The 24205-nt window shown below is 38.2% G+C and overlaps 1 protein-coding gene across 1 annotated transcript in view; it reads left to right on the top strand.

The window, feature by feature from the left end:
* Positions 1–24205, top strand: part of kif1ca (kinesin family member 1C, a) — an 81800-nt gene that overhangs the window by 48449 nt on the left and 9146 nt on the right. Inside the window, exons 6-22 of the mRNA XM_079814082.1 lie at positions 105–283; positions 416–527; positions 604–681; positions 1666–1731; positions 1889–1967; positions 4556–4634; positions 4728–4876; positions 7985–8148; positions 8422–8501; positions 12290–12365; positions 12785–12864; positions 12957–13051; positions 15236–15319; positions 19442–19622; positions 19928–20000; positions 21743–21841; positions 23638–23808. Coding sequence (XP_079670208.1) covers positions 105–283; positions 416–527; positions 604–681; positions 1666–1731; positions 1889–1967; positions 4556–4634; positions 4728–4876; positions 7985–8148; positions 8422–8501; positions 12290–12365; positions 12785–12864; positions 12957–13051; positions 15236–15319; positions 19442–19622; positions 19928–20000; positions 21743–21841; positions 23638–23808 — 1845 coding nt within the window. The remainder of the gene's footprint in view (positions 1–104; positions 284–415; positions 528–603; positions 682–1665; positions 1732–1888; positions 1968–4555; positions 4635–4727; positions 4877–7984; positions 8149–8421; positions 8502–12289; positions 12366–12784; positions 12865–12956; positions 13052–15235; positions 15320–19441; positions 19623–19927; positions 20001–21742; positions 21842–23637; positions 23809–24205) is intronic.

A 24205-nucleotide genomic window follows, 5' to 3' on the forward strand; every position in this document is an offset into this window, starting at 1 on the left:
ATATGATCAGAAAATCAACGTGCCTAAAAATTCTGCACTCCCTGTATATATTATATTAGTCAATAAAAGATTTAATATGATTTTCTCTATTATATGTTTTTCAGGTTTCATATATGGAGATTTACTGCGAGCGAGTTCGGGACTTGTTGAACCCAAAAAGCAGAGGGTCCTTGAGGGTCAGAGAGCACCCTATAATGGGCCCTTATGTAGAAGACCTCTCCAAAATGGCGGTTACAAACTACAGTGATATTGCAGATCTCATGGACACTGGCAATAAAGCCAGGTATTATTATACACACAAACATGATTATGATTCAGTTTAAATAAGCACTCGTTTGATAATCAATTAATCTGTCAATGATTACTTTTATTCATCAGATCAAAAGCTAAAAAATAATTTTTCTGTTATTTTAAGGACGGTTGCTGCTACCAATATGAACGAGACCAGCAGTCGCTCGCATGCGGTCTTCACCATCCTCTTCACACAGCGTCGACACGACCACATGACCAGCCTGGACACTGAGAAGGTGTGTGCAAGAGATTAGAAAACACTCCTATTTGTTCTTCTTTACTCACTCTGGTTTCACTTCTTTACTCACTCAGGTGAGCAAGATCAGCCTGGTTGATCTGGCAGGAAGTGAGAGAGCAGACTCATCTGGAGCCAAAGGCTTGAGGTTGAAGGTGTGTTTGTCATATTAGTTCTGAATTAAAGGAAGGAGTTTAAACAAAAACAATATACTGTCATCATTTATTATTGTTGTAAAACCATTTTATTCTCTGTGGAACTCAGAAGGCGATAGTCTGAAAGGTTTTCATGCAGCTCTTTTTCATACAGTGGAAGCACAAAGGGGATGTCAAAATTTAAATACTCCATAAACTTATCATACGTGCGTGCGTGCGTGTGTGTGTGTGGAGAGAGAGAGAAATTGCTATAAAGTCTTCTGCAGCTGCATATATGATATGTGTATACATTTGAAAATGCGGAAATTGGAATGAGCTATATGAGCAGAAGGGAGTTTTTCTCTGAATTATGGTAGGGATGTGACGTAATGAAAGTTTCCCACCGGTTAATCGACGTGTGACAACACCGGCAGGGGCTTTTCAATTGCGAATTCTAAACCGAAAGTAAAATGCGCACAGCCGCTTGGGCATTCATAACGGAGCGGAGCAAACCGAGTGTTTTCAAAGAAGTCCTATGGAAGTGGCTTCCACAGGAATTAACTGAAAACGCACCAGTGGACACGCACCGTGAATGAGTGTGCACAGTGCGGCCATGAATGAATGAATGAATGAATGACTGCAGCCGTAAATGAGTGTGCACAGTGCGGCCATGAATAAATGAATGAATGAATGAATGACAGTGCAGCCATAAATGAGTGTGCACAGTGCAGCTGTGCACACTTTACTTTCTGTTTAGAATTATTGCCAATTTTGGGGCGGGTTGCTTGAATGGTGGGTTCATTATTCTTAATGACAAAACTCAACAAAACAGTGCAATGACAAACTTAAATAGGCGCAGCAAGCCTAAATTATGGGTTAAACTGGACATTAATCAGAAACATTACTAAAAGTTTTGGACATTTTGCTTAGACAAATGACTTTCAGATGAGTTAACTTTTAATTTTAGTATTAAAAGATCATTTACAAGTATTGTTTGTTTTTTAGGAGGGAGCCAACATTAACAAATCTCTGACGACACTGGGTAAAGTCATCTCAGCACTGGCAGACATGGTAAGAACTTATTTTTCTTTTTGTACTCATTAGTTTCTCACTGCTTCATTTCTGTTTGTTTCCCATCTGTCGTCTCCTTGTCTTCGCTTGTCTTTCAGTGTTTTGTCTCAAATGTTGAGTTCTTTGTCAAGAGTAACGATATATTTCCCCTCCACAGCACGGCTCAAAGAAGAGACGCTCTGATTTCATTCCCTACAGGGATTCTGTGCTCACATGGCTATTGAGAGAAAATCTAGGTATGTCTTTCTGTCTAAAGGCCTATTCACAGGCTGTGAATTGAAACGATACATTCCTATAGATCTGCTCACACCAGGGGGGAAATTGGTCTGACAAGAGAATGTATTTTTATTTTATTTTTCGTTTAGAGAGTCACTGAAATAAACTCATCGACCAATAAGATGTTTTGGGTCATGTGTTGTTAAGCCCAGTTGACACATCAGGAATGTCCCATCAGGAGATCTGTTTTGTCCTCCCACTTAGCACAGAATTTGGTCTAACACCTAAAACCAGTCTATTATATTTGATATCCAGCTATCCATTACATGACTTTTCTATCAGTCCAAGAGGCAAACATTATCTTGTGTTAAAAACAATTCCCTTTTCTCTAACTAACTTCTGAAGACAAACACAACGCACAACAAAAGATTAAATGGTAACAGAAAAATCATGTACAATTCTTGCATGCTTTTCATGAGGGGTTCCAGTAACTTACAGAGATGCAGATATTGGCTGTTTGTCTTCTAAAAGATTTAGATTTAAGAAAATTTCCGTATTTTTCCAAAAATTCAAATTGTCGTCATTGACTTGAAATACAAATGAATAGAGAAAATTAGTATAACATGTCCCGAAAGTGCGTGGAACCAGAATACTTTACTGTTCTGAAGTTTGGCATCATTAAGATTTTCTTTTTAAAGGGTACATAACACACAGTTTCTACCAGTCTCATGTTAATCTTGAGTATCTATGGAGTAGTATTGCATCCTTCATATCTCTGAAGAGTTTTATCATATTTATAAAAGACAGATACGCTGTACCAATTCTTTCCGAAAACAGCCAAACTTGTGGAGGCTTGCAGTGGGCGGAGCTAAATAGACATGAGGGCGCACACACACACACACACACAAAATACATCATGGCATTATCCCTGGATAACTTTCGATTCACTATACGTTCGTGTTGTTTACAATGTCTTTAGGGACATTGTAGATTTTGTGGTTTAAAAACAAAATGACAGGGCTGCCAACTGCTCCTATAACCCGAACGAAGCTCGTTGATGGGCACGCTCTTGCTTTCGCTTGACATGCACACGCGCTCATATTGGAGAAGTGCCCATACAAGCAAGTCTGCCCTTTATGAAGTCATACAGGGCCATACTCGAAAAAAACTGGAGTGTATTTGGCACAGAAATAGTCATACGTCCAACTCGTTTTTAAAATTTTTGCCCATGTTTAGCATGAGAATCCAACTCTTTAACAGTGTAAATAAATAGGTCAGAATTAGGGCTGGGCGGTATTTCGAGTTTGTATGATATATCGCTTATATTTTTTTAGAAACTATATGTATTAAGGCAATAACGTTTATAGCGATATTTATTTGAAAAATAGCGGCGGATGCAGAGTGCATAATCCAATTTGTCCTAAATATGACGCATACTTTATATTAAGGGCTTCAAAATAACTGGTACAATATAGTTAACGTGTATATTTTAAATCAGCAGACGCTCTGACAGATACATGTGCTGACTGACAGACTCTTGCTTTTTAATGTGTTTGAGATGTGATGCTTTCCTCAGTGCATAACTTGCGCTTCACAGGTATATTCTCCATCTGTAAATGTTAGAAAGTCATGCAAACGTGTCCATTTTGCTGTCAGGAGAGGACGGGCCTTCTGCAAGTGAATCTCTGCTAAAATGCAGGCTTCCGTGAACGAGTGCCGCCACGCGCATGTGTGTCAAACAGACGAAGCACAATAGAATAAGAGCGCAATAATTCTGACTAAAATATACATATTGCTAAAATATTTATTGTTGGACCTACAAGGTTTGGCTCTTCAAATGGAGGCGAAAGTTGATTGGTTGCTCCCACGTGTGTACTGTCCAATGGCATTTTTTAACTCGATTGACAAATGGATAAAGAAAATTAGGCAATTGGCAAATAGAGAGAGAAAAGCGTTTGCCAAATGCTTTTTTAAAAAGCAATTTAAAATGTTTGTTTATTGTTAATAAAACGTTTATTGTTTTATTAATATGCATTTTACAACATTAATTAAATAAACAGTTTTAAATGTGTCTATTTATTTATACAAAACTATAAACCAATAAATTAAATGATGATTTTTGGCCATATCGCCCAGCCCTATTCAGAATGCATGATGTAGCACATATAGCAGATATTTTAAATTGTAATAATATTTCATAATATTACTGTTTTTACTGTATTTTTGATCAAATAAATGCAGACTTGGTGAGCAGAAGAGACTTCTTTCAAAAAAAAAATTTAAATCTTACCGACCATATACTTTTAAACAGCACTGTATAAACAGGTGGGCAAAAGTGAGCCCTTATACACCTATCACCCTCCATTATATTATTATTATTAATCAAACCGCTATATCGAACCACTTCTCTTCATTTATTTATTTTTTACTGTCTTATATTGACTTAAATAATATCTTGAAAAACTTCAAATATTGTTTCATTGAGAAATACTTGAAAGCTATACATCGCTTTAATTGAATTTGTTAATGCATTATTTTTTTACTTTAATGATTACATAAAGATATGTTCAGTAGTGTACTCTTTAAACACCAATGTTTATGTTTGAAGGTGGAAACTCTCGCACGGCAATGATTGCTGCTCTGAGTCCTGCAGATATTAATTATGAAGAAACACTCAGTACTCTCAGGTAAAGACACAGTTCTTTCTTTTTAAGCATGAATTTTAGGTACATTGTCCTGTTTACACCGTCTAAGCTCCAGCACTGCGTGTCTCACTACAGGTATGCAGACAGAGCAAAGCAGATAAAGTGTAACGCTGTGATAAATGAGGATCCAAACGCACGTCTCGTCCGGGAGCTCAAAGACGAGGTCAACAGACTCAAAGAGCTCCTCCTGTCTCAGGGACTCAGCAACCTCATCACTGCCTCAGGTATATTTACACCTGGCATTAACAGCTCTCAGAAGGGTCTGTTCACAAGTGGACAGTGCTAAAATAAGTATAAACACGAGTAATGTGTAACAAAGTGATTGTGATAGTCTTTTGTTCCCTATTTTGACACATCTGTGTGAAACGGCTAATAGATCTAGGGTGGGACTTGATTTTGTCCATGGGGAATTGATTGGATGGTTGTGGTTTGCTATTGGTGGATCTCATGTGAGTGACAGGTTGCCCCGCCCTCGACATCAGTAAACGCGTATCAGAAAAGAAAAGAGATGTCGCTGCAAAGAAGGAAGGACGTTTATTTTGTTTAAGGATTACGAGGACACATGACTATTACAAAAAATATATATTGATGTGTGCCGATTCAATTATTTATAATAAATATTGCAATATTCCATAAAAATATAAGAATTGTCCATTTTGATTCCATGCCGACTTTAAAGCAAAATTAAAGATGGTCTGTAAAATGGCATAACACTTCAGAGAATATCTTTGGTATGCCTAATATCAATATGCAGTGATGTGGGTTTGTCTCACAAAAACATGTTCAAGGCACATTTCACCACAAAATCATACAACCCCAAATCAAAAAAAGTTGGGACAGTATGGAAAACGCAAATAAAATAAAAAAGAAGTGATTTCTAAATTTACTTTGACTTGTATTTCATTGCAGACAATATGAACACAAAATATTTCATGTTTTGTCTGGTCAACTTCATGTCATTTGTAAATATGCATCCTTTCCTGTCATTCAGACCTGCAACACATTTAAAAAAAAGTTGGGACAGGAGCAATTTAGGGCTAGTAATGAGGTAAAATGGTTAAATAATGATGTGATTTGAATGTCAACAGGTGATTGTAATTATGATTTGGTACAAAAGCAGCATCCAAGAAAGGTCTAATCCTTTAGGAGCAAAGATGGGCCGAGGATCGCCAGTTTGCAAACAAATACGTGAGAAAATTATTGAAATGTTTAAAAACAATGTTCCTCAAAGAAAGATAGGAAGAGATTTGGATATTTCACATTCAACAGTCTGGAGGAATCTGGAGGAATTTCAGTGCGTAAAGGACAAGGGCGCAAGCCTAAGCTGAACAACCGTGATCTCCGATCCCTCAGGCGGCACTGCATCAAGAATCGTCATTCATCTATAAGCGATATCACCACATGGGCTCAGGACTACTTTGGCAAACCTTTGTCAAGTACCACGATACGTAGTTACATCCACAAATGCCAGTTAAAACTGTACTGTGCCAAAAGGAAGCCCTATGTTAACAGTGTCCCGAAGCGCCGTCGACTTCTCTGGGCTCGGAGGCATCTGGGATGGACCATCACACAGTGGAAACGTGTACTGTGGTCAGATGAATCAGTATTTCAGGTATTTTTTGGGAGGAATGGACGCCGTGTGCTCCGGACCAAAGAAGAAAAGGATCATCCAGACTGTTACCAGCAACAAGTCCAAAAGCCAGGGTCTGTCATGGTATGGGGTTGTGTCAGTGCCCTTGGCAAAGGTAACTTGCACTTCTGTGAAGGCACCATTAATGCTGAAAAGTACATAGAGATTTTGGAGCATAATATGCTGCCTTCAAGAAGACATCTTTTCCAGGGACGTCCATGCATATTTCAACAAGACAATGCAAAACCACATTCTGCACACATTACAAAGTCCTGGCTGCGGAGGAAGAGGGTACGGGTACTTGACTGGCCTGCCTGCAGTCCCGACCTGTCTCCAATAGAGAATGTGTGGCACATTTTGAAGCGCAAAATGCGACAACGAAGACCCCGTACTGTTGCCCACCTTAAGACTTGTTTGCAGGAAGAATGGGACAAAATTACACCTGAAACACTTCATCACTTGGTGTCTTCAGTCCCTAAACGTCTTTTAAGTGTTGTGAAAAGGAATGGCAACATTACAAAGTGGTAAATGCTTTACTGTCCCAACTTTTTTTTAAATGTGTTGCAGGTCTGAATGACAGGAAAGGATGCATATTTACAAATGACATGAAGTTGACCAGACAAAACATGAAATATTTTGTGTTCATATTGTCTGCAATGAAATACAAGTCAAAGTAAATTTAGAAATCACTTCTTTTTTTCTTTTTTTTGCGTTTTCCATACTGTCCCAACTTTTTCTTATTTGGGATTGTAGAAAAAATTTAAATTTATTTTACGCCTATATTTAGGACCAGATTTTCACATAGACATTTCTGATTATTATCAATGCTGAAAACAGTTGGGCTGCTTCATATTTTTGTGAAAGCCATGATACATTTATTTAGCCTAGAAATCTAGACGCACCCTATGGCAGCAAATCTAATTTGCTGCCAGGGCGTCTAGCAACTCTCCGTTGGCTTGCGAGCTGAAAAAACCAAACTCTAGTCAGGCCAATCACATCGTGTATAGAGTCGGTGGGCTGGGCTTAACATAATGAAGGCAGAGTTGCGCGTGCTACTTGTAAACAAAGAAGCTGGCGAACAGCAGTCTTTCGAATCGGCTTTGGCCGTGACTCTGGAAGACTTGGAGTTAATCTTTTCTTTGAGGAAAGAACAAAGAACGGCACTGAAGTCATTCTTAAGAAAGGAAGATGTGTTCAGAGTTTTGCCGACCGGATACAGCAAAAGTTTAATCTATCAACTAGCTCCGCTTCACCTTCTTCGTTGCTCTGGTTGGTTTTAGCGCTATCCTATTGCGTGCAGAGGGAATATGAAAGACATCCGTTTATCCCGCCCCTAGGATTGAGCCCTGCCAATGGTGTGTTCCCAGACTCAACATCTTGATGTGGGTCTGGCTTGTCAGGCTAACATTTATTAGTATTCTTTGATGAATAGAAAGTTCAAAAGAACAGTAATTTGAAATAAAAATCTATTGTAACATTATATCTTTACTATCACTTTTGATCAATTTAATGTATCCTTACTGAACAAAAGTAAAGTGTTTTTTCTTCATTAGAGGAATTAGATGTTTTTTACATTACAAGTATGAGTATTGGAAGGGAAATCGGATTGCATGGGCACAGGATGCAAACTCTACTTGTTGTCTTTGTAGATAGTCACAGTCATGTGCCATAATAAATAACTTGCATGCTTATTTTCTCTCAGGGTCTGAAACGGGCCGTCCCGCCTTGGGAGGTGCATCAAGTGAGCTCCATCAGCCCTTGCTACCATATGTACAGTCTACCTCTGATGCACCAATGGAGGAGGGAGTGACGCCCTCTAGTCCTGCTGAGCACATCAGCAAAGAGGAGGCCGTGGAGAGACTCAAGGTACACATGACAGACACTTTCCTACCAACAACAGCCAAATATCAGAACGTATTTTCATCATTCAGTAGCTTAGCGTTAAAAGTAGGTAACAGAGTTGTAATTTCAGATGTTTTGCTAAATTCAGCAGTTACACCAGCCTCCAAAAAGATGATGTCAATTAAGCCAATGTCAGCAGATGTAGAATGTTTCTGATTCGATTTTTTTTATATTGTCAAACAAAAAAAATTGTGTAAAATATGTCTGACTGCCATTGTTGCACTGTGTATCTAACAGGAAACAGAGAAGATGATCGCAGAGCTGAACGAAACATGGGAGGAGAAACTCAGGAAAACCGAGTCGATACGACAAGATAGGTGAGAAAAGGCACAACCCGATGAAGTGTTCACAGTATAGTAAAATATGTGCCGTTTATAACACAAATTGTTGTAATAAACTGAATTCGAATGTAATTTGTAAATGTTAAAGGGATAGTTCACCCAAAAACAATTGTTTTATGTTTATCTGCTTACCCCCAGGGCATCCAAGATGGTGACTTTGTTTCTTCAGTAGAACACAAATTAAGATAACTCGTATGATGCATGTCAATGGGGATATTTTAGAGTATGAGAGCAATGAGAGTAAAAACACACAGACATATGAATCCTTCTTAAACCATGCGGCTCGTGGCGACACATTGATGTCTTAAGACACGAAACGATCGGTTTCTGCGAGAAACCGAACAGTATTTGTTATTATTTTACTTCTTATCAGACGAATGTCATCTAGTATTCCCAGCACCAAAACTTCCGGCGAATAAGGTCAAAATACTGGCACGATCAAAGATATATATATACGTAGATGTCTCATTCGACCGATCCGCGCAGGCACTAATGAGGAATCTATGTATATTTCTATGATCGCGCCGGTATTTTGCAGATATTTTGACCTTATTCGCCGGAAGTGATGGCGTGGGGACGGCTGATGCAGAGCCATAGAAAAAAATGAAATACATTTTTAAATATGGATATTTTTCTTACACAAATGCATCGATTCGCTTTATTAACACCCCGGAGCCGCGTGGAGCACATTATTTGATGGACAGATACATTTTTTATGGACTTCAAAAACAGAGCATGTATTACTGCAATTATAAAGCCAGAACATTTTTAATATAACTCTGATTGTATTCGTCTGAAAGAAGAATGTCATATACACCTCGGATGAAATCATTTTTTTATTTTTGGGTGAACTATCCCTTTAATGTCCAGACACACCAAACTGACAAGAACTAGTGGCAACGAAAACTGACCATGGTGTCGCATGCATCTTGGCTGAAAAGTTTAGCTTAAACGCACTGCAAAGACTACAGCCAATGGCCAACTAACACACGTTCTGTGTCTGTATGATCGACACTAGGTCTTCATACAAGCACGTGGCAGTAATCTTTCAAAAAGGGAAGAGCTAGGATGTGGCTATACAAACCGTAAACAAAGCAGCATTGTTAGAAGTATCCAGGGCTGGACTTGGGGCTAAAATTCGGCCCTGGACAAACCCAGCCCATCCGGCCCATGAGTTCCCCTGTGAATGTTTTTGCCTTAAATTCGAGTAAATAAATAAAACTAGGACGGGGACAAATAATCATGGATATTATTGAATTTACTGCAAATGCAGTTAACAAATTTAATATGCCACTTTTGTCACAGAAATGCACTTGACAGTAAAGAACTGATTTTGAGCTAGGATGCATTAAAGTGAATTTCATCATTTATTCACCCTCAAGTTGTTCCAAAAAGAAGATATTTTAAAGAATGGCAACCAAACCATTTTGGTTTGGCTACCATTGAATATTGTATGGACCAAAAAGGAAAAAAAAACAGACTCAAATGATTTTCTTATATGTTACACAGAAAGAAATTCATTCAGGTTTGTAATGACATTAGAGTGAGTAAATGATCACGTAGTTCAACCCAAAATGTGATCATTTATTTCAGCGGCAGCACATGTGCGGATATTCACTTTTTGCAGTTTCCCCATGCGCTCAAAAAACAACGCCTAATATGGACGAGGGGAGGTCTCTCTTGCTTTGGCCTGTCAATTCAGAAGACAAACCAATGGGCCGCTGTCCTTGCATGATGGGCCAGTCCGTGGCAAAAAAGTATATAAATAACCTTGTAGGCTATCGACCCCAAAGTGCGTCGGCCCACCGGGAAAATGCCCAGTATGCCAGATTTTCAGTCCAGTCCTGGAAGTAACATCTTTAATGTCAAATTCTTACATTTTAATCAGAAAATTCCATTAGAATAAAAAAGACACTGTTGCCAAATTAAATCCATATCAACAAAATCCATCTTTGGATTTGAATCCATCATCGTTTAATGCAGTTCAGAGGTGGCTTGAATGCATTTGCACTGCATATACAATTGCAAAATGCTATGTTTTTATTTATTTATTTAAATGTTTAATTATACTTTATAAAACTAAAACCACCAGTAGTCACTGTCTTAATGAGTTGAGCCATTGACGTTCAAACAGCTGATTCATTTAGTCGGTGAATCATTCATTAAACTGATTCATTCAGAATGCGGATTCCTTCCGTAATTAAGCTAGGTGTTGCTTCGAGACAAAAAACAATTCTGCTGTGATGTCTTTGGGAAATTTTAATTGACAAAATAACGGAAATATTAACAGAAATGTAACAAAATGTTAACTTATTGTTTATACGGCTGTTATTAAATCAACATGGCATTCACAATCGTGCTGATATTTGTTTTCAGTGGTGTATAAAGACCTTACATAATGAACCGTTATGTTTTTATTACCTTAGAATGAGCCATTTCTATCTTCATACACCGCGGGTCCCCTTACAGTGAAGTCGCCATTTTGCGCCGTCATGTTTCTACAGTAGCCCTAAACGGACAAACTGCTCTACAGAGCGCTAGCTACTTTCTACTCTCTCTGACGACCAAATCTTTGTCCTGTGTCGGCCACCGTAGCTTCTCTATGTGCTTGGAAAGGGAGGGGTAAGCATTGGGTGATTGTAATTCACAACCTCACCGCTAGATGCCCCTAAATTTCACATACTTCACCTTTAATTATATAATTTGATTATGAATATAAAACAAGACTCTTGAAACTCTTGGGCGCATTCTAACTGCATTTAATACACTGCGTCAAGGTGTTCTTATTTGGTTTTTACAAAGCAAGCGACCTACTTGAAAATTTTGCACATCAATAAAAACAATTATGATGTTATCGTAGACCAGTATTTCCCAATCCTGTTCCTGGAGGCACACCAACACTAGCTCTTCCTAATCTAACACACCTGATTCAACTCATCCACTCGTTAGAAAAGACTTCCAGACCTGAAATGTAATGCCCGTTACACATTGTACGATTTTGGCCTGTCCCAGACAAAAGAGGACCAATCGTGGCGATTTCTGTGGTCGTGGTTCCTAAACGGCGGTCCTACGTCGTACAGAGGTTAAAATACGCTCTTGCGACCAAAGATAGCCTGTGATCATTTTCTGACAGTGTCAGAAATGTAGCATGATCATCATCAGTGTGTTTGCTGCTGCAACCTACGTCTACTGACTAGCCAATAAAACTGCAACATAAAATGGCGTATTGATCAACGCGACATGGCGCTAAAACTTAAAACTACTCAAACTCCATTTACAAGATTGGAATGCTAAGTTGGTCTCTTTTTCCTAGCCATGACTACGTCTGTACTCTCCTCTTTCGCTTCCTTTTTTTTCCCAGCGCACATAACCACAATTGCCAACGTGCGATTCATCTTGCTCTATTTGTTTACCACTAGCACATGCTGGTGACGTTTTATTCTTCTTTACTAGCCTACTATACAATAGGTGTCATCATCGTACAGTCTACATATATGTCGTACCAAGTTTATTAGATCCATGCCGTACAGTGTGATTTGTAATGATCTTATAGGATTGCCTAAATCGCACTGTAGCAGGCATAAGGGAGACTTTCAAATACATATCGCACACCACTAGATGCCGCCTTAACCAACTAATAGCTTGTTGGATAGTCAATGTGTGCTTTACATGTCAGTCAGATGACTCCAACCTCAGTGGCCTGTCTGGCTCTTTGAGACTCAAATGTGAAACCAACACTGTTTCTCTCTGTTGTGACGCATTAGGGAGTCACTGCTGGCTGAGATGGGTGTGTCTGTGAAAGAGGACGGAGGAACAGTGGGTGTTTTCTCACCCAAAAGAGTGAGTCAAGTCATATTCATTTGTGTTGCACTGTTTACAACGCACCTTTGACAGCTGCTTTGACAAAATGTGCGGTCACATTCACATTTCTCAGACGAAATCCAATCATTTCAATAGGAATGCGTCAATTAGGAATTTTAAATTTGACTTGCAAAAATTTGACAGGAATTTTTCAATTTGACTTGCAAAAATCTGCTTGGTTTGAAAGTGACTTCTGTGTGAGCTGTGCTTCATACATCCCAACAGAAAATGCCCATGAAATTTCGCAGAAATAGTGCTAATGTGACCGCACCTTGAGTCTTAAAGTTTCTCTAAAACATACAAATATGATTTGTACTCATACTCCACTATCCTAGCACCTATGTCCTTCATTAGATCCAAAATGCTTCCATGTGTTTGAGCATGTGTTTTCTCCCCAGACGCCCAACCTGGTGAATCTGAACGAGGATCCTCTGATGTCAGAGTGTCTGATCTATTATATTAAAGATGGAGTCACCAGGTGAGCAGTGAGTTTTTGAAGGAGTGATCTGTGTCTATGTAAATACTGCACGGTGTGTCTCATGGCTGTGTGTGTGTGTGTGTGTGTTGCAGGGTTGGTCAGGAGGATGTGGATATTCGTCTTAGCGGTCAGTTTATAAAGGAGCTGCATTGCGTCTTCTGCAGTGAAGTCAATGACAATAACGAGGGTGAGAGCAGTCACATGACTTTCATGACATTTACTGATTCACACAAAAGTGACACTCAATATATCGCTGTTATCTTGAACTTTCGACCATCAAAGAATCCTGAAAAAAAACATGATTTCTGCACAAATATTAAGCAGCACAACAGTTTTCAACATAAGAAGAAATGTTTCATCATATTAGAATGATTTCTGAAGGATCATGTGACACTGAAGACTGGAGTAATGATGCTGAAAATGCAGCTTTGCATCACTGGAAGTAATTATTTTCTAAGATATATTCACATAGAAAAATACAAAAATCTTGACGCCGTAGTGTAGGGATACATGTATAGTACTGGTCACAAGTTTAGAAACATTACTATTTTAATGTTTTTGAAGGAAGTATCTTATGCCCATCAAGCCTGCATTTATTTGACCAAAAATACGGTAATATTGTGAAATATTATTACAATTTAAAATAATGGTTTTCTATTTTAATGTACTTTAAAATGTAATTTATTCCTGTGATCAAAGCTGAATTTTTAGCATCATTACTCCAGTCTTCAGTGTCACATGATCCTTCAGAAATCATTCTAATATGATGGTTTATTATCAATGTTGGAAACAATTGTGCTGCTTAATATTTTTTATAACCTATGATGGTTATTTTCAGGATTCTTTGAATACAAATTTAAAAAAGAACAGCATTTATTTAAAATAGAAATCTTTTGTAATAATACACACTACCGTTTAAAAGTCTGGGGTCAGTCATTTTTCTTTCTTTCTTTCTTTTTTTTTTTTGAAAGAAATTCATATTTTTATTCAGCAAGGATGTGTTAAATTGAATTGAAAAAGTTATAGTAAAGATTTATATTGTTAGAAAAGATTTCTATTTTGAATAAATGCTGTTCTTTTTTACTTTTTTTTATTCATCAAAAAATCCTCAAAAAAGTATCACAAGTTCCAAAAAGAAATATTAAGCAGCAGAACTGCTTCCAACATTGATAATAACAGAGTATCAAATCATCATGTTAGAATGGTTTCTGAAGGATCATGTGACACTGAAGACTGGAGGAATGATGCTGAAAATTCAGCTTTGATCACAGGAATAATGTTTTAAAGTATATTAAAATAGAAAAATATTTTATAATAGAACATTTGTTTAAGCTGCAGTCGAATTAAAAATAGAAAAATATCCGAAATCAATTTGAGCAAGTAAACAAAAAGTCAGTATTCAAAACTATCTCCTTACCTTAGCCCCATGCACAACAGTAAACTTGTAATAATGTATTATAATTTGAGTGGTTCTGGTGGATTTCTGCGGGAAATTTGAGCATGTCTTTGTGTCATTACGTCACGTCTGTATACATAAAGGAGGAGTCCGGCTAGTGGGCGATCACATGTGAGGATGCTGCAGGTGGCGGATCATTTATAGCCTTTTCTCACAGCAGCTGGAATAAATAAACGCATCATTTTAATGGCGAATTGTAATCCAGAAAGATCCAAACGACAATCATCAGTGACAACTGGAGATTCACCCGTAGTCAAAAGTAAAAGATTAGACGCTAATACACACTAAATACACAGTCATGTAAAGCTGATGCTGTTAACATATAAGTGTAACAATAATAATAATTTGCACGGTTTGATGTTATATGAGCGATCGTTAGATTTAATCACCGTTGGTAGCGCAATTGTTTTGTTCCCAAAAGTATTGGGATGTCCTGTATTTCCGAAGTACAGTTTCCACACGGGTGCGGTGACTGACAGCAAAGCTGCACATGCTCCTCAAAACATTACCGATAACTTCAAACAGAGATGGTGACACAGAGGCACAACTTATGGACTGCAGCTTTAAATTGTAATAATATATATTTTTTGCAATTTAATAATTTTTTTTTCTTCTGTATTTTTTATCAAATAAATGCAGGCTTGATGAGCATAAGAGACTTCTTTCAAAAACAAATAGTAATGTTTCCAAACTTTTGACTGGTACTGTATATAAAATATCACATACAGTTCCATACGTTTTATGGTAGTTAAATAATGCAATAAAGTTTTAAAGATGGTGTATTTTGTCACAACAAGTGATATTTTGGGCATAACAAAAAAAGCCATTTTAAATGTTGAAACGCATGTAATCACGTCTCAAGCATAAATATCTGTGTGTGTGTGTGTGTGTGTGTGTGTGTGTGTGTGTCTGCAGTGGTGGTGACTTTGGAGCCATTAGTTGGAGCGGAAACATACGTCAATGGCAAACGCATCAATGATGGTGTTGTACTCAAACAAGGTGACTTTTTAAAATTCTATTATTTACGTTTGTTTTTTTGTTGTTGTTCAGAATGGAATACTAGTGTGTTGTTTGCTACACTACAGACCTTGCAGTGCATAACTGCCTTCTATTAATTGCATGACGTAACATGCAATTGACCCATCGGTAAGCCCCCCCCACCCTTAGTTTTACTGTTGGTAACTCTGACAAACAAATGTGAGTTGCTAACTGTCTTACAATGACAGTGTCAGTGTGAAAACCTTATCCCAAATTGTTTTTGGACACAGAATGTAGCGGACCCCCTCCGATTGATGGCCAAACTTAAATTATGGTTTATTAAGTTTATTGTGTCCTTTTTGAAAAAATCACCTTAAGAGCTGAACAAACAATTAGCATAAGAAGTGCGCATTAACGTCTCATTCACAAACTCTCTCTCTGCGTTGCATTATCATTAACATACACAGCGAATTACAGCAATCACAGTAAACAAACATATACAGACATTATGCCTTTTCGGGGGTGATAATAAACTGTAAACTTTGTATCTGAAAACAACTCTGATAAACTGCTAGCTCTCCCTTTCACTACATGTATCGCTCCGTAGACTATAATACTCATCAAAATAGTAGTCCCTCCTAAGTAAGACCGATAATGCAGATAATCTTAAACATGTCTAAACTCACAGAAATGTATGTGTTTTTGACCTACACTGTTAACGTTACATGACGTGAGAACAGTTAGTTATTTCGGTTTGTATGTTAGCAGGGACTCACTAACTTTAATTGTAACTTAGTGAGAGTTTGACAAACAGAAAATCCTCTCCGGATACCTGGAATCAGTGTTACAGTACCCCAGACACATCGGTTTACCATTTTTGTAGCATAAACACCATCAAACCGATGAGAGCTTCGGATTCTCCAATGTTTCTCTATGGAGCTGAAACCTAAAGATGTCCGAGTTCTGGTCCCGGCGCAACTGATACGGGGGTGGGGCTTACTTGTAAACATTCCATATACTTTAATTTGGAATTAACTGCAGTTATTTTGCATTTTTAATCCTTTTTTTTAATGGTTAAGTGTCAGAGTTTGGGGTGAATAGACTTTAAATGGAGGGACAGAAATCTTAGTTCTATATCTTTTTAATATCTTTATTTGTCTTCCAAAGATAAGCGAGGTGGATAGAATTTTTCGCTGAAGAATAGGGAAGCCTCTGGAGGTCTGAATATGGTGCTGACATATTGAGATTTGGGGCCGAGTTTGCACAGTAGAGAGCAGGAAGTAGAGCAGCAATATCAAAAGCCCGCCCACACTCTCGCAGATGCAGAACAATTCATTATGTTGGTGTGAAACAGAAAACTGAAACAGTTTTGGAAATGTAGAAATGAAAGCTAAAGCTCCAATCTCCTCCTGAAAATCCAGAAAAAAAGTCAGTTAGTGCATCAGTGACTGACAACTTCACTCAGATAAGCCGTCAATCTCAGCTGTCAATCATGACGTCACACCCCCTGTTTTTATAGAATCAAATAACTAACTAAAACCAAACTTATTTAAAAAAAAAAAAAAAAAAAAAAAAAACACTTGAAATGACATCAGCGTGATTAAAACTGCATAAAATGACAAACCAACTTTGGGAAAAAATTATATGAAGTGTAATTTGATTGTTTAGTTTGTCTCGCGTCCATTAGAACAGGGGTTTTCAAACTGTCCTCCAGAAGGTTCTAAGGGGTCCCCAGAAAAATTCAGAGGATAAAAAGACAAGGCAAAAATAGATAAAGTCTACCGAATATTCTACCGGTTTCATTTCTAAAAGTAACTAAGTTACTTTACAGATTACTTGATTTTAAAAGTAACTAAGTTAGATTACAAGTTACTTTATTAGTTACATTCATCAGTTGCCAACAACACCTCTGCAGCCTCAACAAAAAAATGACAACCGTTTTTGCCAACACTAAACATAAAACACTAAACATAAAACCCTAAACATGTTAATGAAAAGGTACAAATTACTTTGTGTTCTTATTAAATACATTTATGAAAAACAGTTTTAATTTATATATGAATGTAAATAATGATATGAGCCTACACAAATAATATAAAATTACAAGATTTATATTTTATTGTAAACGTGATGTGCAGCTCTGTAAAGGGACAACAAATATATGATCGATCCGTGAGAACAATATATTTTTTAATAATCTTTAAGTGCACAAAACTATGAAAATATATGAAACGCTTCAAAACAGAGCGGCAACAAAGCGCTTATGCGCATCCCGGGTGCAGAATGATGCGCTTAAAGCAACATGGAGTCAGAGTGTGCGCGAGTGCACATTGAAAAGTTCACGGCATAAAGAGAAGATGAGCGTTGAGCCCACAAATCCTAGTCTACTATGTAGCCTATATCGGTCCAAACATTCACTGATTATTTGTTTCTTCACAGTTTTTAATTCTGGTTATTGTGCGTGTGATGCTAATTAATAGTCCTTGTATTGTCACCTGCGTAGCTCGAGCACAACATCTTTCAGAAACCGCTAGATAAACTCCAGGAAGATAAATTATTTTATCAACATATCAAGTATTATAACGGGAATATATCATATTGGAGTGAGCTTTACCGTGCTGCTGGCTGGAACCGAACGCGACGCGCAGTTTTGCTGAACGGAGAATGATTGACAGCTACAGCAGAGGAAAGACATTCAGCTATGGAATGGCTTTAGATGACTTTGTAGGCTACTAGCAAATAATAATATTCTAATAATGATTGCTGAAGGATAATGTGACAATATATATTTCTGATGATTATTTAATTATCACGACATGCCTAATCTGAGCAAGTGACTGCCTGTCTTGAGTTTTGTCGACAGACGGAGGCGGCCGCCTCGTAATTCTCTATGCAGGAAAACCCCTGCTGAGACTAAACAAGAAAGCAAAAATATATATTTTTACTAAGGAAAATGACAAAAAAAAGTAACTCACAGGGACTTGGATAAGTTACTTTAATCTGATTACTGGTTTGGAAATAGTAACGCGTTAGATTACTCGTTACTGGAAAAAGTGGTCAAATTAGAGTAACTCGTTACTAAGTAACGCGTTACTGGCATCACTGGGTGGGGGCTATACTGGGACCAACCACCTGGGGGCGATCGAGATGCGTGGGCTTCAGTTTTGAGCAGGAGTGCTACAGGCTTGCTCCAAACCCATAAGATCTTCTTTCATCTTCGGAACACAGATATTTTTGATGAAATCTGAGAGCTTTCTGATCCGCACATAGACATCAATTTAATTACCACTTTCAAGGCCCAGAAAAGTAGTAAAAACATTGTTAAAATAGTCCATGTGACTTCAGTGGTTCAACCTTAATTTAAGTAAGCGACGAGAATACTTTTTGTGTGCGAAAACTCCCCCAAAGTGACAACTTTATTCAACAATTTCTTCTCGTCTGTGTCGGTCTCCTACGCAGTTTACATTGGTCAGCATCACACGCAAGCGTCGTGGTGCTCACGTGAACAGCATCGGCCAATGGTTAGCCGGCATTCTGATGTAGCTCTGACGTAACTCGGAAGTGCTGCACTCTATTTACTACGTCAACAGCGTAGGACACTGACACAGACGAGAAGAAATTGTTGAATAAAGTTGTTATTTTTGTTAGTTTTTTTGCACACAAAGTATTCTTGTCACTTCATAACATCAACCACTGGAGGCACACGGACTATTTTGATGATGTCTTTCCTACCTTTCTGGACCTTGAAAGTGGTAATTAAATTGATGTCTATGGGGGGGTCAGAGAGCTCTCAAATTTCACCAAAAATATCTTCATTTGTGTTCCGAAGATGAACGAGTAATTTTCATTTTTGGGTGAACTATCTCTTTAACCATTTACATTTGCCAGTTGATCAGCCAAGAAAGAAGGAAAGTCATGCTGAATTGTGGAATACAACAACCAGTGCATTGTTCTCTTCTGTGGTATACTTAACTTTATTGCAACTGCAACTAGTCATCTAGATATCCTTTTCACGCACGACAGAAAATTGTCATGTTATGCACAGTTCTGTGTGCTGCAGAAATGGTAGTATGCCATTCCCAACATTCATCTTAACCGTAGTTTAAAAACGCTTTCGTTCTTCTTCGTCCTGTGCTTGTGTAGGTAACCGTATAGTGATGGGGAAGAACCATGTGTTCAGGTTTAACCACCCTGAGCAGGCCCGCCTAGAGAGAGAGCGCAGTGCCACACAGGAACAGCAGGGGGAGCCTGTGGACTGGAGCTACGCACAGAAAGAACTGCTGGAGAAACAAGGCATTGACATAAAGCAGGAGATGGAGAAGAGGTGAAAACACATTTAACAGATGTTACTATATGGATGAATCTGTGTTTAAGTCATAGCCTTGTAAAAATGTATCTGAAATTAATATTAAAATGCACGGTCAAGCTGGTTTTTGGAATGAGGTTGCTGGTTTGTTGCTGGTCCAAGTTGATCTTCCAGCCATGACCAAAATGGTCTACGTCAACCTCAGCAGGGCTAGTTCGTAGTCCATCTGACCATTCTAGAACAGCAAAAAAAACATGTAAAACGTGCTTTTAGCTTCTATTTTTTCACCCGGGGTTTCCTTGCTATTATTTGCTCTCTCTTAGACTGCAGGATCTGGAGAATCAGTACCGCAAAGAGAAGGAAGAGGCCGACCAGATACTGGAACAACAGAGACTGGTAAGAAAAGACACTGTTGAAGATAAGAGAGACATCCAAAATGTGTTGGGGGTACTCCAGGACCAGGATCTTGTGATGCAGATTTAGGCCCTGTTTACACCTGGTATTAAGATGCGTTTTGGTCGATCGGATCACAAGTGGACAGCGCTAAATACTGGTGTAAATGGGGTCTAAAACGTTTTGAGCTTGTCAACTTTCGACCACTTCCGGTTTTAAATGCATTCAAACGGACTGCATTCGTAGTGTAAACACTCATGTGGTCGAATGCGTTCAAGCAGCCGCAAAAGACGCCCACTCTTTGCTTACTGACCTAACGTGTAAACATTATGGGAAGCACACTAGCCAGATGAGATTTAAACTTTGTGGACTGGAGACCCAAGTTTAATTTGAAGACGAAAAACATGCCAAGCACCATGTTCTCTCTCCATTCCTGATTTCTAACACACACTCACAGCGTTCGGCAGGGCTTGCGGCTGTCAGAGCAGAAAATAAAGCTGCTGCTCTGTGTATTTTTTTCTGTCGTCTCCGGGCGCGTTCATATGTAAATTACACAAGCTTATTTTGTTCATTAGATCGAAAGATCTGAAAAAGCCCATAGATTTGCCCGCCCATAAACCCTCCCCTCGAAAAAATCAGGACAGAAGTGATTGAAAGTGGACAAAAGAAACACCACTTGTAAACGGTTATGTGTCTCCCTCATCTACTTGTGATCCGATCGACCAAAACGGATATTAATACCAGGTGTAAACAGGGCCTTTAGGAAATTTGGATTAAATCAACATTATTAACCTGTTAACAACAAAACAAGTGATCAAATAGACATTACAAATGGCAAAAGTTTCTTCAAACATCCTGAGGGCATCCACGCTGATGTGAACAAGGTTTAGATGAACATGTAAATATGTGCTTCTGTGCGCTTTCCTCCCAGTAACAAAATGAACAAAAATGACATTGGTGAGAAAACGGCAGTTAAGAAAGCATGTGATCGTGTTTGCACAAGCTCTATTCGTCAGTCTAGGAAATTCACGTCACATTTATTTATATAGCACTTTATACAATAGATTGCTTAAATGCAAGCAGCTTTACAGGATTAAACTTGAAAACACTGTCAGTGTCAAAATTAAGACTTAATTTTCTACAATAAAGCGGCTCTCCAGTCTGTTCATGTTTTATTCATGTCTGATCTCGACGGACTGAACAGAAGATATGAACCAGAGAATATTTCCATGTCAAAGAAGGCAAAGCCTCAGAGCAACACCTACCGACGGTACGACGGTGTTTACCAGCAGGAAAGTTTACTTGGTTAAAAGCTGTTTCGAACTCTTTGTTTTGGCCTGATTTTGTTTGAAATTGTCACACTGGTTCGTTCTTCGATTTAGCTTGAAGTATCGGGGCCTTTAGTCTACCCACACATTGTGTCCCAATCATTCTTGTTTAGAAAGATCAAGATGGGCAGGGGTCAGTCTGGTACCCTATACCGTTGTTATAACCTTGTTATAAACTTTTTTTTTCTTTGTTTAATTTTCTTCACAATACTGCAAATACTTTTAAATTAGTCTTTGAATTCCAGATTTTCATTGTGGGCCTAGCTTGGCATCAAACTGTATCATGAGTCCAGTCTCCTGTGTGCTTTGGGCTATGTGTTTTGTGTGCAGAAGCGCTCCAAATCAGTCCATTAGAGGTCCCGTGACAGTAAATGCGGTTTTAGATACAAGCTAATGTTTCTTTCTATCTCTGTGCAGTATGCAGACTCAGACAGTGGTGATGACTCAGATAAGCGGTCCTGTGAGGAGAGCTGGAGGCTCATCTCGTCTCTCAGGGAGAAACTACCAGCCAACAAGGTCAGACACACCACTGTAACACATTGATACCGAATTCATTTGACTGGTTTACTTAGTTTGTCTCTCTCTAACCCATGCAAACCAATCTTGTTTTGAAATTGCTTAGGTTGTCAATTCAAAGCAGTTAATTCAGCGTAGCGAAACCTCTCCCCCATTGACTTCCATAAAATAAAGCCTTCTGGTCTCCTTCCCTGTGTTACACATTACACTTTTTTGCTACCCTTGGAGGCTTGGCTTAAAGCAGCTTTGGTATCTCATTTATTGTTCCTTTCAGTACACTGTTGTGTGTGTTTTGTTCTCTCTTAAGCCCTATTCGGACTGTAATGGTTTCTCCTGGGGTTGTAAGGTATTTTCATCATTGACAGGGGCTAGTCAGTGATTTTATTGCCGTCCAATTTCAGAATGTCAGTGTTTTTCTCCCACTACCCACGTATTACCTACTGTTTTTAGACAAACACCAAGGTCGTTTGGTAATATAATTGCCGTCCAAATCCACATCCCTGAGTTTTCAAAAAAAGATTGCTTCAAAATTCATTGTTTATATACTTTTTGACCACTCCGGAGCACCGTATCGTTGCGCTTCGCTATAATTTAGATGCATTTTAAAGATCTAGCCTACACTTTTATTTCTGAAATGCTGGAAAGTATGTACAAGAATAATATTTTTTTAAATAAGAGGCTGTATTAACTTATTTCCGCTCATTTCCACATTTTTAAAATGACATCCTATCTTCCTATTTTTTTAAACAGGAGATTTAAATAATTGATCATTTCCTATTATTAAATAAATATGAATTTATTCTTATTATTCCAAGCCGGCATTTTATTAACAGCAGACAAACATGCGTTCCCAGGTGCGCAGGATCACAAAACTTGCTCCTCCACCGTGAATAAATCACCATCCGAATGCAAGAGTTTTATCTCTGAGGTGGCATGCTAATTTATTTTTACGGACGTCCACATGAGAAACAATTACTGTCTGAATAGGGCTTTGCTGTTTGTTCTCCGTTTTGTGTATATGTAGTTTTTCATCCATACCTGTGCACTATAACTCTTTTATTTACATCATTGTTCAAAAAGCTTTTATATGGTCTTCATACACTTTCATTGTATTGAAAAGAGCAGCCAGGATATTCTTAAATTCTGCTTTTGTGTTCTCCATACTAGAAAGCTACATGGGTTTGGAACAACATGAGTGCGAATATCAAAACAGAAATGTAATTATGTTAATGTTTCCCATACCTTAGTTGCATGTTATGCTGCTAAATATGCAGTATTTTACTATAATGTTACATTTCCAAGAAAGAGAGGAACTATTTATTAGAATATTCAGAATATTATGTATTATGCGTCTTATTCTTGATAAAAACCTAAATGGCTAAATAAGGTTTTGATTACCTCAAGAAAAACAACTTTGTGAATTTTTAATGAAATGAGAGCAGATTTAATTTGATTCTATCAGATAAACCTTTTATATAAGTATATAACTTTTTATTAGTTTTTATGTGTTCGTTTTTTACTTTTTTCTTTTTTGACTTTGTTCTTGCCATGAATATAGCCGTGGTTGGTGGCATGGCATTAAATTATAAACAATCAATCAATCATTGCATTTTTCTGTCATTTTTCTAAATCTTATTCTAATCTTCTAATCTTAAACCTTAAGTGTTTTTGAGACGCTGCCTTAAAATAGTTTTAAAGCTTGTCTCGAGACCTGCATTCTGTTTTACTGTTTCTGAACAGTTAATTTCTGACTCTGGACAGGAAGTAAATATTCTGTTCTTGCTAAATGTTTGCAGATGCAGTCTATCGTGAAGAAGTGTGGGTTGCCCAGCAGTGGGAAGAGGAGGGAGCCGCTACGTGTGTATCAGATCCCCCAGCGCCGCCGCATACCTACCAGCCAGGAGTCCAAACACAGACTCAGCTTGGAAGAGCTTCGCACACAGGCTGTTAAAGAGATCTGCTATGAGGTGCCTCGTTGTTTTTGAATGTAACTTTAAGGGTGTGTTCACACTTGGAATGTTTGGTTGGAATAAAACGAACCCTGGTGCGATTGCTCTGTTAGTGCGGTTCATTTGAATAAGTGTGAACGCTGACATCTGAACCCTGGTGCGCACCAAAAAAGCGGGCTGAGATGCTGAAAAGATGGGTCTTGATCTGCTTCCAAACAAACTCTGGTGTGGTTCGGATGAAATCTGAACACAGCACGGACCAAAGACTGGACAAAATACCATCATGTGTAGCTACGCACATACAATGAGTGAATTTAGCCAAAACACAGCATTGTTTTGGATGTTCGGTAAATGATGTCACGAAACAAATGTGATAAAAGCCGACCAGGTTTAGTATCTTTTATGTTTGGTGTTA

Source organism: Gobio gobio, assembly GCF_949357685.1.
Source record: "Gobio gobio genome assembly, chromosome: 4".
In the NCBI taxonomy this organism is placed as follows: domain Eukaryota; kingdom Metazoa; phylum Chordata; class Actinopteri; order Cypriniformes; family Gobionidae; genus Gobio; species Gobio gobio.